The sequence below is a fragment of the Haemaphysalis longicornis genome, unplaced genomic scaffold, assembly GCF_048455015.1.
Source record: "Haemaphysalis longicornis isolate Haplotype H1 unplaced genomic scaffold, Haemaphysalis longicornis Haplotype H1 scaffold_18, whole genome shotgun sequence".
Lineage (NCBI taxonomy): Eukaryota > Metazoa > Arthropoda > Arachnida > Ixodida > Ixodidae > Haemaphysalis > Haemaphysalis longicornis.
Window position 1 is genome coordinate 6197105 of NW_027526282.1, and position 12404 is coordinate 6209508.

A 12404-nucleotide genomic window follows, 5' to 3' on the forward strand; every position below is an offset into this window, starting at 1 on the left:
TCCCCCATCGTGACCAGTGGTCATCCTTTTCTATTAAAGGTTGTCCTTCTCTGTTGCATCGGAGAAAGCTTCGCGATTTAACCATTGTCTTGATAAAAATGGGGTGTTCGTATTATCAAAATTAGCATTATTATCCTTAATGTTATTAGAAGGACAATAAACGTTTTATGATTTCTTATTTTTTCTGCTCTAATGTCATCATCATTATCATCATCATCGAAAAAACTTTTCTCCGCCCCTCCAGGGCGCACACAGAAATCCGCCTGTGGTCATAATGACAACATTAGCACCTTATTTTCATTATTTCACAGAAAAGCAGGCACTGAATGAAGGGTTGCAAAAAGGCAGTGTTCCCCTGCCCCTCGACTGTAAAATAGGAAACCCGGTGCGTCAACCTCGCAGTAAAGTATATTCACAGCGCACTCCATTTTAATACCCATTGGCTCTAAAAATATCATCCCAAAGGAGTTAAACCGCATACACAACACCACATGGTGCCTTGCTCACGAAGGCCTAGACGCAAACGAGCACGCTGCTGACTGGCTTGTGGGAACTTGACCGCAGCGACGAAGATCACTCCTACATTCTTCCACCACACGAATCTTGCGGAGAACGTCTTAAAAGAGAGAGACTTGAAAGAAGAACTCTACTTACAGCTCACATGGGGCTAAACAGCCGCGAAATACATACGGTGAGAAGATTACAAACGAACACACTTCGCACAGGTCGAGGCAGGCGCTTATGTTCCCTGACAGATTAAGTGGGGTCTTTTTTGAATGTAATGAAAAAGCCGCCCTCTTCCACGCCGTATCGAACAGCCAGCTTTTTGGCAGACTGACAACAATGCACCTTAATCTTAGAAAGATGAGAGGCGACGCTGGACTGGTAAGGCCAGCGCTGATCGACAGGGCCCTGGAATGAGGATTCGATGCAAGTTTCTCCATTTAATACCCTCCAAAACATTTAATAAATTTTAATGATCTGACAATGTGGTCATAATATGTCAGAAAAGAAAAGTCATGGCTTCAAACTAATTTCGTGCCCTTACATGAGTCCGCGAAACAGATAATATGTTCGGATAAAACTGCATACGACTCCGCCAGAAAGCTAGCACGGTGAGCAGGGGCGTATTATCCATGGTCCAAAGAGTTCAAATGAACAGGGCCCTCCCGGTCTTAAGGGACCAACCGAGGGCTGGAAAAAAAAATGCCGACGTCATTGTTTGGTTCAGCAAAGCTTAAACCTCCTGCCGGTTTCCGCTAATTGAAACCGACATTATCTATTTCAATACAACCTCGAAAAGGTTGTTTGTTTTCCTTTGTTCTTTTTGTTTTTTCTCATACATATTATTTGTAATACTTTCTTCCCAGTTGCTTTATCATTTTTTCTTATTCCCCTATTTGTGATAATGATTTTCTTTGTTCGATTGTACACAGAGACAAGTGTTCTGAGATATACGTTGCTCACAAAGTGTTCAAGTTGACTTAGGACCTCCGTCAGGCCGGGTGTGCCTTTAGTCCCAGTCTCCTGTCGCTCAGACAAGAAATAAAAAAATTTGAATTAAATATAATTCAATTGTGCCCATAACCTTGAAGTCAGCCCACAGTTCCTCAGTCTGAGGTAAAAACCTTTCGCCCGAGACCATGCACCACGCAGAGCGGCGAAGCTGACCTAACTGATGGACACAGAGAGCAAGCCGCACTGGGATTTCTTGAGGGCTGACTGTTTAGGATCTCATCAACAAACTGTCCCAGCAAAAGCCAGGAAAATGCTTGTAAAAACGTACATACCTTTATTTGTTTTCTTAAAATATAAATAATAAGGCGAAACATAGTAATATGTATACACGCCCTATTTCAAGGTTGACATTCTGCTAAAAGCATAACCTGTTTTCTACATTGTGTTGAAGTAGAAAATTTTAATTACAGGGTAAATTTATTCCGCAATTTAAGAGCAGAAAAGGCGTGCGCAATATGCATGAGTTTTCTCCTCTTATATAAAAGGGAATAATTCCTGCAAAAATGTAAGTGTGTCACCTGCTTAAAAGTGAACGATCTGTGCATAAATGAAAATATGCATGATTGTGTATTCAAGATTGCTAATAATAACATTTTATGATAGTTAGATACCGATCTCGTTTTCTAGCGAGCTCGATGACTAAGAGGGACGCAAATGGTGGATGGCGACGAAAAGATTCATATCCCAATCGCCAATGATGTACCCGTCACCGACTCTCCAGTGAACACATGCGCATGGGCTTTATAGTTGTTCTTGTCTATACATAGCATGCTTGCCTTTTGTGGCATTATGTACCTCCTCCAGAGTGCCTGCCCCTCATGGCGAAGTTAGTTGTTAACCTATTAAAATTCCAATACAAGACAAAAAAGAGCGGTTACAAAATGATTGTGTATTCGAGATTGCTAATAATAACATTTTATGATAGTTAGATACCGATCTCGTTTTCTATAGGAGCCACCGTTTATAAAAGCATTTGAATAATAAACCACTAAATAAACCACTAAATTTGAATAATAAACCACTAAACCAATAAATAAAATTATTAGTTGTGCGCAGTCAGCAGATACAATATGCATAATATGTACATTGCATTATAGAATATGCAATATACACTACGTAATATACAATGTACATAATAGTATGGAAACTCTGCCTTAGGAGAACTTAAATTTCTGTTTATGGATGAAATCACAAAATAGCCAGACGATTGCTAGCGTGCTAACTGTAGGGATGTGCGAACAGTTTATACAAAGGCCCACCTGTCTACTTCGGCAGTGCACTCACGCGGGCAACCAGAGCGTGTGCTACCTAATTAGTGCGGCTGATAGAGGAAGCCATTTTTCACGAATGCGCTTCCTGACTTTTTGAGGGAGGATGTTGTCTATTGAAATAATGGTAAACTGCACTTAAGTTTAAAACGAATGAAAGAAACACATACGACACTGGGACTGCAGCACATCTATGGGTCGCATGTATCTCTTCATTTTGTCTTTCTTTCTTGCTTGCTTTACAAAAGACGGAGCACAGGCTGAAGGTTGGATGCCTGACTAGGGCCCGTGCTCCGGCTGGCAAATGGCGGGGGGGAACAGACGTGCAAGAAACAATATAATGTACACTTGCTGTCGTGTGTACAAAAAGGAAAAAAAAAAGTGGCACAAAAATGCACTTGCAATCATGCGCCTCGAACGCGCTTTGTGCATATACTTTGCCCGAGGTAAACAAAACGAAAGAAACGAAGATTTCAGTGCAACGAGTGAGCAAACAATTAAATACAGAAGAAACAGTGGCTTACGTAAGAGTACATATTTACAATTCAACTGCAACCATTTATTTCATACTCCGAATAACTTCATCCATATTAAATAGAATGGTCTAACAGGACATTTTAGTATTTATTTTGACATACGTTTTCGGAAATTTATGGGTTACTCGACGGTGTTTAATAAGGAAGGGATTTGTTAATCGCGTGTTGTCGGCCGTTATTTGTCCTTGTATAATGTATTGGTCGATGTCGTCTGCGCAAGTTATATTCTGTGGCAGTAACAGGGTTGGAAATATTGTATAAATTCTTATCCGTAATGTAGTGAAGTAATTTATATTTTATCTGCCTTAAGAAGAGAATGCTTTACAAAGAGTTCATGTGTGGGTAGGTATTGAGGCCTTGCGTAGTAATTTTCGAATATTCTTAATACCTTCTTCTGCAACTTTTCGCGCAGTTTACCATTCTTTCAGTATGAACCAACTTGACTATCTCTCCACGTGCTGTGCAACAAAGTAGCCCAGGTGATGTAACACTCCGGAAATTCGTCGAGTAAATACGGCATGTGCTTTTTGTAGCGAATTTTAAAAACCATCAAGTCTCAAAAATGACGAGAGGGTAAGAAGGTAGAGAAAGAAAAAAGGGGGGGGGGAGCTTGTTTTTAAAACCGGGCCCTCAGCACTTCAAAGAACTAAAAATAAGGGTAACTATAAAGATATTGCGTAAACATTTAGACTGTTGCGCCCTATAGGTTCAAGATAGGATGCTTGGACGATAAAAGCACAGCCCGCTTCCAGAAGTACGCCTCCCGAATATCATGGTCTTTGCCCTGGCTGGAAGTTGAGAAAACCGCACTGGAACCAGCTTCGTTTCTGGACAAAGCTTAGGCCTAACAAGGGGGTGGTCAGGGAAAAAAAAAAAAAAAAAAAAAAGAGCGCACGTGAGAACGAGAGGTTTGCGATGCGGAACGGCTCGCCACCACGCACAAACCCAGGCCCCTAAAAAAAAATTTAGAAAGAGAATCGCGAGCACAGACCAGAGCACTCCGAAGGTTGCACCGATGGCAAACATGGCCCCCAAACGCGGTCAGCAGGACGCAGAAAGGGCGGCGGCGGCGTGAGGACCACACGGAATTACATCTCCCTTGGACATGGGTGCCGCCGAAGAGGCCATCGCGGCGGGGCCGTCGCGGTCGGGATGAATAGGGCCCGGGGAGAAAAGGAAGACGTCTTTTCTTCTCTCTCGTAGCCTTGGGGGCGCACTTTTGAGAGAAACCAATTAGTGCGAGTTTTTTCGCTCCATAGGAGGGAGACCAGAGAAAGAAACAGGACCGCTCCTGTCGGAAGCTTCCGACGGCAATTATTGGGCAATTCGGAAGCACCCCCTGGGGGCGGCTGTCTCCCAGGGCGGCGGCACCTTTTGTTGGCGTCTCCGGGACCGTGGGTGCCATAAAACGCGCTGACGGCTCTCTTGCCGTGGTCGCCCACTCATCGCGTGCACGCCGGGCTCCCTTTTTTGCGGTGGGAAAACCGACGACGCCTCGCTAGACGCGCCTTTTTTCACTGTCGCCGAAGATATCCACGGGGGCTCCTGCTCTGCACACGAAATGTTTGTGGAACAGAGCTCATTGTTTACCGCGGTTGTCCGAAGGGCGAGTCAAGCTGCTGATGGAATCGTTCCCAACTTGAAAGGCTAGCCATCACCGCTCCCACCCTGTTTTCTGTGTCGCTTTCCCATTTCCTGTTTCTACTTCTGTTTAATGCCTGGCAGTGTACCCAGAAATGCGATAAGTCTAGAGATAATTCGCTGTCCGTGCGCGCGAAATGGATATCACACATCTAAGATTCCAACCTTGAGGCGGCTGTTTTCTTACTAATCATGGAGATCATGGGTTAATGTTTTTATTATTATTATTATTGCTCTCTACTGTAGGCAACCCCTTCGAATTTGGTTCTCGTAGCACATTCTTCCCTGATTGTCGCTTTAGCAGCGGGGCTATGGTGCGTTGTGGCTTGCTGCGCCCCCGTCTTTTTGTTAAAGTGGGCCTTCTTTCTCCACGAGTTGGTCAATAAAATTTGGTCTGACTTTATTTCATTTTTTTCGATAATGTAGGGAAGGGGGTGAGGAGGAGCTTGCTGTCGACTGTTGAAACAATACTTTTATATATTGCGAACTGTTTGGTTGAAATTTTGCAGACGCCGCGGATGTCTGACTAATACTATTTACTCAGTGCCATTTCTTGAGCTCATTCTTGTTATATTCTTTTTTTTTTCACGTATACCTAGCGAACCGTTTAATGGCCACTTGTTCTAGTTTCACAACATTGGTTCAGGTAGCCTCGCTCAGCTTATGGAAGGTTAACCTTCACAGCGTCAGCATAGCATTGACTTTTCGACCTTCACACGGCACGCCCCAGCAGCCCAATTTGCTTCGGCACGTGAAACCACAACGTGGACCTTTTCATCGTTGTACATACACGCCTCAATGGTATTTTTCGGATTGAATAGGTCGTCAACATCCCATAAATACCGGCTCCGGGAAGCAATCTAAACAGTTCTTTTTGTCTGATATGAAAATGTTTAACTTTCTAGCATAGTCATATCGATCCCTTTGGTGCTTACTGAACGCCACTTTTCCTTTTCCTGCGATTGTCTCAATAGGAAGGGTGGTCAATGTATAGCGTTGTCAGCAGGGCGCCGGTACTGCTGTGCTAGACTGAATTGCGAGCAGGTTTATAATTCCTCACATGACGGCTTCGAAGAAAAGTTGGGACGTTGGGAATGCAGTTTGCCTATCTCTCACGCTTGAGTGACCGTGACACACGAACGGCTTTAAAGGACGTCACAACGGACGTCAGCGCTTCAAGAAACAAGGCACACGACAGAAAACGGACAGGTCGGGCGCTACTTCAACTGATTTATTACCAAGCTACACCTTCGCATATATAGCCCAAAACGCCCGAGCATGCGCAGCGTGAACAATTCAATGCACAACTTCCGAACAACCATCACCAAAAATACATAGATAACACCACTCTGTACCCTACATCATACTATAGTATGATTAGGGTACAGAGTGGTTTTATCTATAGATAAAAGTTCTAACTCAGAGGAAAACAGAGCCGCTGAAGTATCACTGACGCAATCGTTGCCATATTTCTTGATATAAAAAGCTTGCAGTATTTCACGCGCATTTGAATCATGGCTTCTGCTACGAGTTAGAATTTTTAGCTAGTATGACGTACGGTACAGAGTGGTGTTATCTGTGTATTTTTGGTGATGGTTGTTTGGAACAGAATTTTTATCTAGTATGACGTACGGTACAGAGTGGTGTTATCTATGTATTTTTGGTGATGGTTGTTTGGAAGTTGTGCATTGAATGGTTCACGCTGCGCATGCTCGGTTGTTTTGGGCTGTATATGCGAAGGTGTAGCTTGGTAATAAATCAGTTAAAGCAGCGCCCGCCCTGTCCGTTTTCTGTCGTGTGTCTTGTTTCTTGAAGCGCTGACGTCCGTTGTGATGACCATGAACCAACTAGCCCAGCAACAAGTTTTATTAGGGCTTTAAAGGAGCCAGGAAGACAAAATACAAGTACGTTGTTTAGTCTGAAGGAACTAGCGTGTGGTAACTCACTGAGCTCCATCCGAGCTACGAAAGGCACTTCCTTCACTGAGAAAAGCAAGAAATGTCAGAAAACATTAGAATTTAGCGCTGCAGTGACGTAATATAGGCAGGAGTGACGTAATATGGGCCAGCGCTTAAAACATATTACCATTGCGTTAAATGAAGGTTAGAATCCAAGCGCTACGATCAAACTGAACTGCCCTACTACAATCGCAGTCATGTTTCTTGTTGGTGGCTTTGGCCGGCAGCCGACAATGACGTCACAAAATCTTGTTTTAGCGGTGCTCAAATAAGATGCTGTGACGTCATACAGAAATCGCCGGGAAGTGTCTGGGGAGATCGTCCCTGCTTCTTTTGTCTTCCTTAATGTCTCCGTTATTTGTAGTTCGCGATAAAATTGGCACCATTGTTAACGAGACAAAGCAGGCTTTTTAATGAACCAAACAAAACACAAGTTTGTTCATTCGAAAGATTGCCTCGTTAGAATCATGCTGACACCACTTTTAACGCACGCTTCGCTCAAAGAAGCTTTATAATTAGGAAAAAAAGGAAATGGTTATGCGACACACTAGCTCATTTCGCGCGACAGAACCTCTGATCTCATGTGCTGGGTCTGCAATTGGCTGAGGCCGCAAAAAGAAGGGCAAATTTGGCAGGGCTTATAACCTTGCCGGACGAGCTATTTGCGCTTAAATGTCCCACCTATTCATTTTAGAGCAGTAAGAATGGTGGGGTAAGCAATGAAAGTTACAAAAATACACGTAAAAATAGAAGTACCGATGCGCACTGCTGTTGGTACTGGGCGCACTGTGCTTGTTTTAGCTGCACAGCAGTCCGCTGCTTTGGAGTTGTCTTACACGACAAGGGCCGATTGGCGTAAGTGACGTTGTCTTACGTGACCCTTTTTGTTTGTCGAGCATACCCAATGTTTCACGAAAAAATTACTTTCTGCTGTATCAAAAACAATCCAGGTGCAAATACGGTCAACAACAAAGCAACGGGGTACAACGGTGCGCGGCTGAGCATGGTAGCGCCATCTGGGAGGACTGACGGTGAGCAAGGCTGCGGATCCTAATGACGTTGGTTTGAATACCATCCCTTGTGACTTCACGGCAGGCGTCACGAAAACACACGATTTGGCGGGAGAATCAAGATTTTAACATAAATTCATTAATAACTCAGTGAACACGTTATAGTCTGCGGTCGGACAAGCGCTTGGGGCGCTATCAAACGAGAAATCTTTCGAATAAAACACACTTGTATTTTGTCTGCATGGCCCCTTTAAAGATAAAGCCGGTCGTTCTGCGATGACGGACATCCTGTCCCATCGCATCCATATTTGTTGCAACGCGCATGTTCGCATTTAGAGCAGTGGTGTTCGCGAACATTTGTGCGAATTTGTGCGGCATTGGTAACATAGTTAAGGTAAGTTTGTTCCACATACACTTCCCCCAATATTTCGTTCCCCAGCCTGAAGGACCGTTTCACTGGAGGCTCATTCGCCGTGTAACGTTTCGTTTCTCCACATCTACTTTCCAACATCCACTTGGGCCATTAACTTTTCCTACCGATGTTCTGATCTCTCTCTCTCTCTCTCTCTCTCTCTCTCTCTCTCTCTCTCTCTCTCTCTCTCTCTCTCTCTGCAGATACATAACTTACGGTGTTCTGCAATGCTCATTCCTCACTCATTCTCACCTTTCTCGGAATCCAGGTTTCCGAGCGCGCCCTCCAAGCAGACTATGGATAACCTCTGAGAGACTCGGCTCTTTTCTCGGCCTAGGGGCCCTGAAAGGCATTTTGAGCACACTAAACGAACTAGCGCAATCGTTAGATTGGGTCGTCAACGTCAGCTGTGCCAAGTATTACTGTTTTACGTGCAGCGGAAAGCTCACACTTTTGTTTCAAAGTTTGTCGCTTTTTTTTCACCCTTTCCTTCGTGTTTTTGGACGCCGCCATCTTCACATGTCTACATCATCGATTCCCAGATGTTCTTCATGAGGTAGAGATCCTGCTATTGGGCGGCTTTTACACGCACTTCCGGCGAAGAGATCGTCTGCTCAGCGTCGGCGGGTTGCGGCTGCACCTTGCTTTCTGCATCACGCTAAGACGTTAACGTGTTCGTCTATATTTAGCTATTGCCACCATTCACAATATATGGGTGCAGCTTGTCAGAACACAGGTGCACGCTGCTCGAATGCGACGCTGGTTTGCCCTGTGCCTCGATGCCCGTTCATCGCTACCGATAAAGCGATCTGATCCGGCGCGTGTTGTGCACGGGTTCTCTATCGGTTTATAATGTCTTTTAGACATGCCGCCGGTAGTAATTACCACCGCCGCAAAATAAGAGCCGGCACCAGCGGGGCCACATCTGAGACACAGCTTTTTGGATTGCGCGGTACATCAAAAACGAGCGCACTCCCCGTGCGGCTGCGAGTTCGCCGCCGATAAAAAGGCGCGTGCCGCCGATAGCAACCGCCGGAACGTAAACCGCGAAAGGGCAAGCCCAGGCCGCAAATCTGACGGCTGATACCCGAGACGGCAGCAACGCCGCGATACGCGAAGAGCGACGTATACGATATCCTCCGAGATCTCTTTGCTCCGCGCACCTTAAGAATTCAGAGAGGAAGCAGCAGTTGTGCGGTATATTTAGCTATTACCACGGTTCACAAGATATGGGTGCAGCTTGTCAGAACACAGGTGCACGCGGTTCGAGTGCGGCGCTGGTTTTCTCTGCCTCGATCCCCGTTCATCGCTTCTGATAAAGCGATCCGATCTGGCGCGTGTTGTGCACGGGTTCTGTGCCGGTTTAAAATGTCTTTGAGACATTCCGCCGGTAGTAATTACCACCGCTGCAAAATACCAGCCGGCACTGCAGCGGGGCTACATCTGAGACAGCGCTTTTTCGATAAACAGTGCGGGGTGCATCAAAGGGAACCATCGCACAATCCTCCCCGTGCGGCTGCGAGTTCGCCGCCGATAAAAAGTCACGTGCCGCCGATAGCAACCGCTGCAACGCCGTGATACGCGAAGAGCGACGTACGAGCCTCCGAGATCTACTTGCTCCGCACACCTTCAGAGAGGAAGCATCAGTTGTGCGCTGACGCTGGCCACGTACTCAATGCGAGGGAAGCGCATTTTCCATGAGCCCACCGAAACGTCGCTGTGCAGTCCTTGGCTGCAAAGCCGATACTCAAGTGCTATATAGTTTACCGAACGACAGCGAACGGCGGCAAGCATGGCTACTGCGTATCGGGCTATCAGTGACGGACAAACGAAAGAGCGTCTACGTTTGTGGGCGGCACTTTGCTGCCGAAGCTTACCAAGGAAGCCCGGAGTTGGTGAAATCCATGGGATTCGCCAGCAGAGTGCTTTTGAGACCAACGGCGATGCCGACGCTGCACCTTCCTCCCGTGCCGGTAAGCACTCCTTTGTAGCGAGAAACTTTTTTGCTATGCATGAATGTCACCTATGAAAATGCCCTTCTGGGTACGAACCGTGAAATACTTGCGGGCATGAGCTAAGCCGTGTTAATCTCCGAACAGGGGCTTGAGAAAATTGAAACGACTTGTATTTTTTAGTTTCTTGATAGTTTTTTTTATTTTAAGTTATTTATATACAGCATGCCCTCAGGCACACTGCCGTGTTTACATTTTTTAGGTAAGTGGGCGAATTAAAAAAATGTCTTCGTGAAAACGGTTGTTAGCGAAAATTTCCCATTATAGTGCTTGCTGTGAAAAATACCAACTACTCTAAACTTGCTGTAAGCAAGATAAATGTAAGAAAAAAAATACCATGGTTGAGAGAACCTTGTCAAGTCATAGCTCCACTTTTTCGCTGAGTATGTATGATGAACAAGTGCACAATTTCATCAGAACGCTTCTCAGCACTGTCGCCAACCTAGCAGCAGTGAAATCGCTCTTCGTAGAATTCTGGAAATAGGTATTTCTTCCCCCCGTCTCTCTTTTCTAACGCTTCTCAGCACTGTCGCCAACCTAGAAGCAGTGAAATCGCTCTTCGTAGAATTCTGGAAATAGGTATTTCTTCCCCCCGTCTCTCTTTTCTAACGCTTCTCAGCACTGTCGCCAACCTAGAAGCAGTGAAATCGCTCTTCGTAGAATTCTGGAAATAGGTATTTCTTCCCCCCGTCTCTCTTTTCTAACGCTTCTCAGCACTGTCGCCAACCTAGAAGCAGTGAAATCGCTCTTCGTAGAATTCTGGAAATAGGTATTTCTTCCCCCCGTCTCTCTTTTCTAACGCTTCTCAGCACTGTCGCCAACCTAGAAGCAGTGAAATCGCTCTTCGTAGCATTCTGGAAATAGGTATTTCTTCCCCCCGTCTCTCTTTTCTCGTGGTGTACGCTTTTTCCCTCTTTACCCCTGGACCATCGATGCACTGACTATATTTTGGCTGAGCAGCGAGAAGGTTGATGAGGGACGAGGCATTTTCTGGGTTTGCATGTGGAGTAAGGGAGCTTTTTATCTAAAAAAAGACGTATTATTAAGATTGAAATGAGAACGCACGAGACAAACATTATCAAGCAAAGACTGAAATTGCCCGGGAGAAAGCCTACTAACCAGAGGAACTAGTGACCAATTCTGAAAGCACAAATTACGGTGTTCGACACCATTACCAAAAAAAAATTTTAATGAGGGGGTGCCTCTTTTGTGTATGAGGATTACGTTTGAAATTTCTTGCCATATAACACACCCAAGTCGAGTGTGATTGCTGGGAAAACATTTTCCAGATGTATTTTTATGAATGTGCATCTGCTGTTTTCTACTCCTCATGACGGAGCTTCAATGAGTCAGTCACCTTAGTCGTCGCCTCAAGGCAAAAAAAAAAAAAATACTTGTTTCCTTGTCCTTGGCAACCCCAGGCTTGCACCACCCCTTCATTGCATAGAGAAAACATGCATAGCACTGGCATATGCTGCATAGGGAATACCCCTTTGAATAGCTCTTTTAATTTGCAGAGGTATGCAAGCTTCACTTGATTATTCGGTCATTGTACACCAAGTCCATGTATAGCCATGGACAAATGAAATGGGAACATGAAAATGTGAAACGGAACACGCAAAATCAAATATGGATAGTGGATAAAAAATAAACGCTTGCTAGTGGTATATTTGGAAAGACAAATTTTCAATCTTTGTTACTGTAATAAAGCCACGCAACAATTCACTTGTATTGAAAGAAATCACGGTATCTCTGTGTTCTGGTTCATGTTTTTGTGTTCACGTTTCATTTGTCCATGACTGTACATAGTAGCCCGGAAGCTGGAACCCTTAAATTATGTATGAAGAATTTTTTAGGCCCCTTAAATGATCTACATAGCCACGGCTTCAATGGACAAGATGATGAGTGGTCAACATAGTCAGAGGAACAAACAATATTGCTCTAGAATAAACACTGAACAGAAACTAGAACCTAATGGTGCACTAAACATCCTTGTTACAGCCACCCACCATGCAGAGGCCATCGACCTCGGCAACTCCTGGTATCGCT

General features: G+C 44.9%; 1 protein-coding gene across 1 annotated transcript in view; it reads right to left on the bottom strand.

Annotated features, from left to right (window-relative positions):
• The window catches only part of LOC144166596 (uncharacterized), a 47292-nt gene extending 36542 nt beyond the window's left edge, over positions 1-10750 (bottom strand). Inside the window, exon 1 of the mRNA XM_077696105.1 lies at positions 10221-10750. Within this exon, the coding sequence (XP_077552231.1) occupies positions 10221-10357 (137 nt within the window). The 5' untranslated portion in view covers positions 10358-10750. The remainder of the gene's footprint in view (positions 1-10220) is intronic.
• Positions 10751-12404: the final 1654 nt, after the last annotated feature.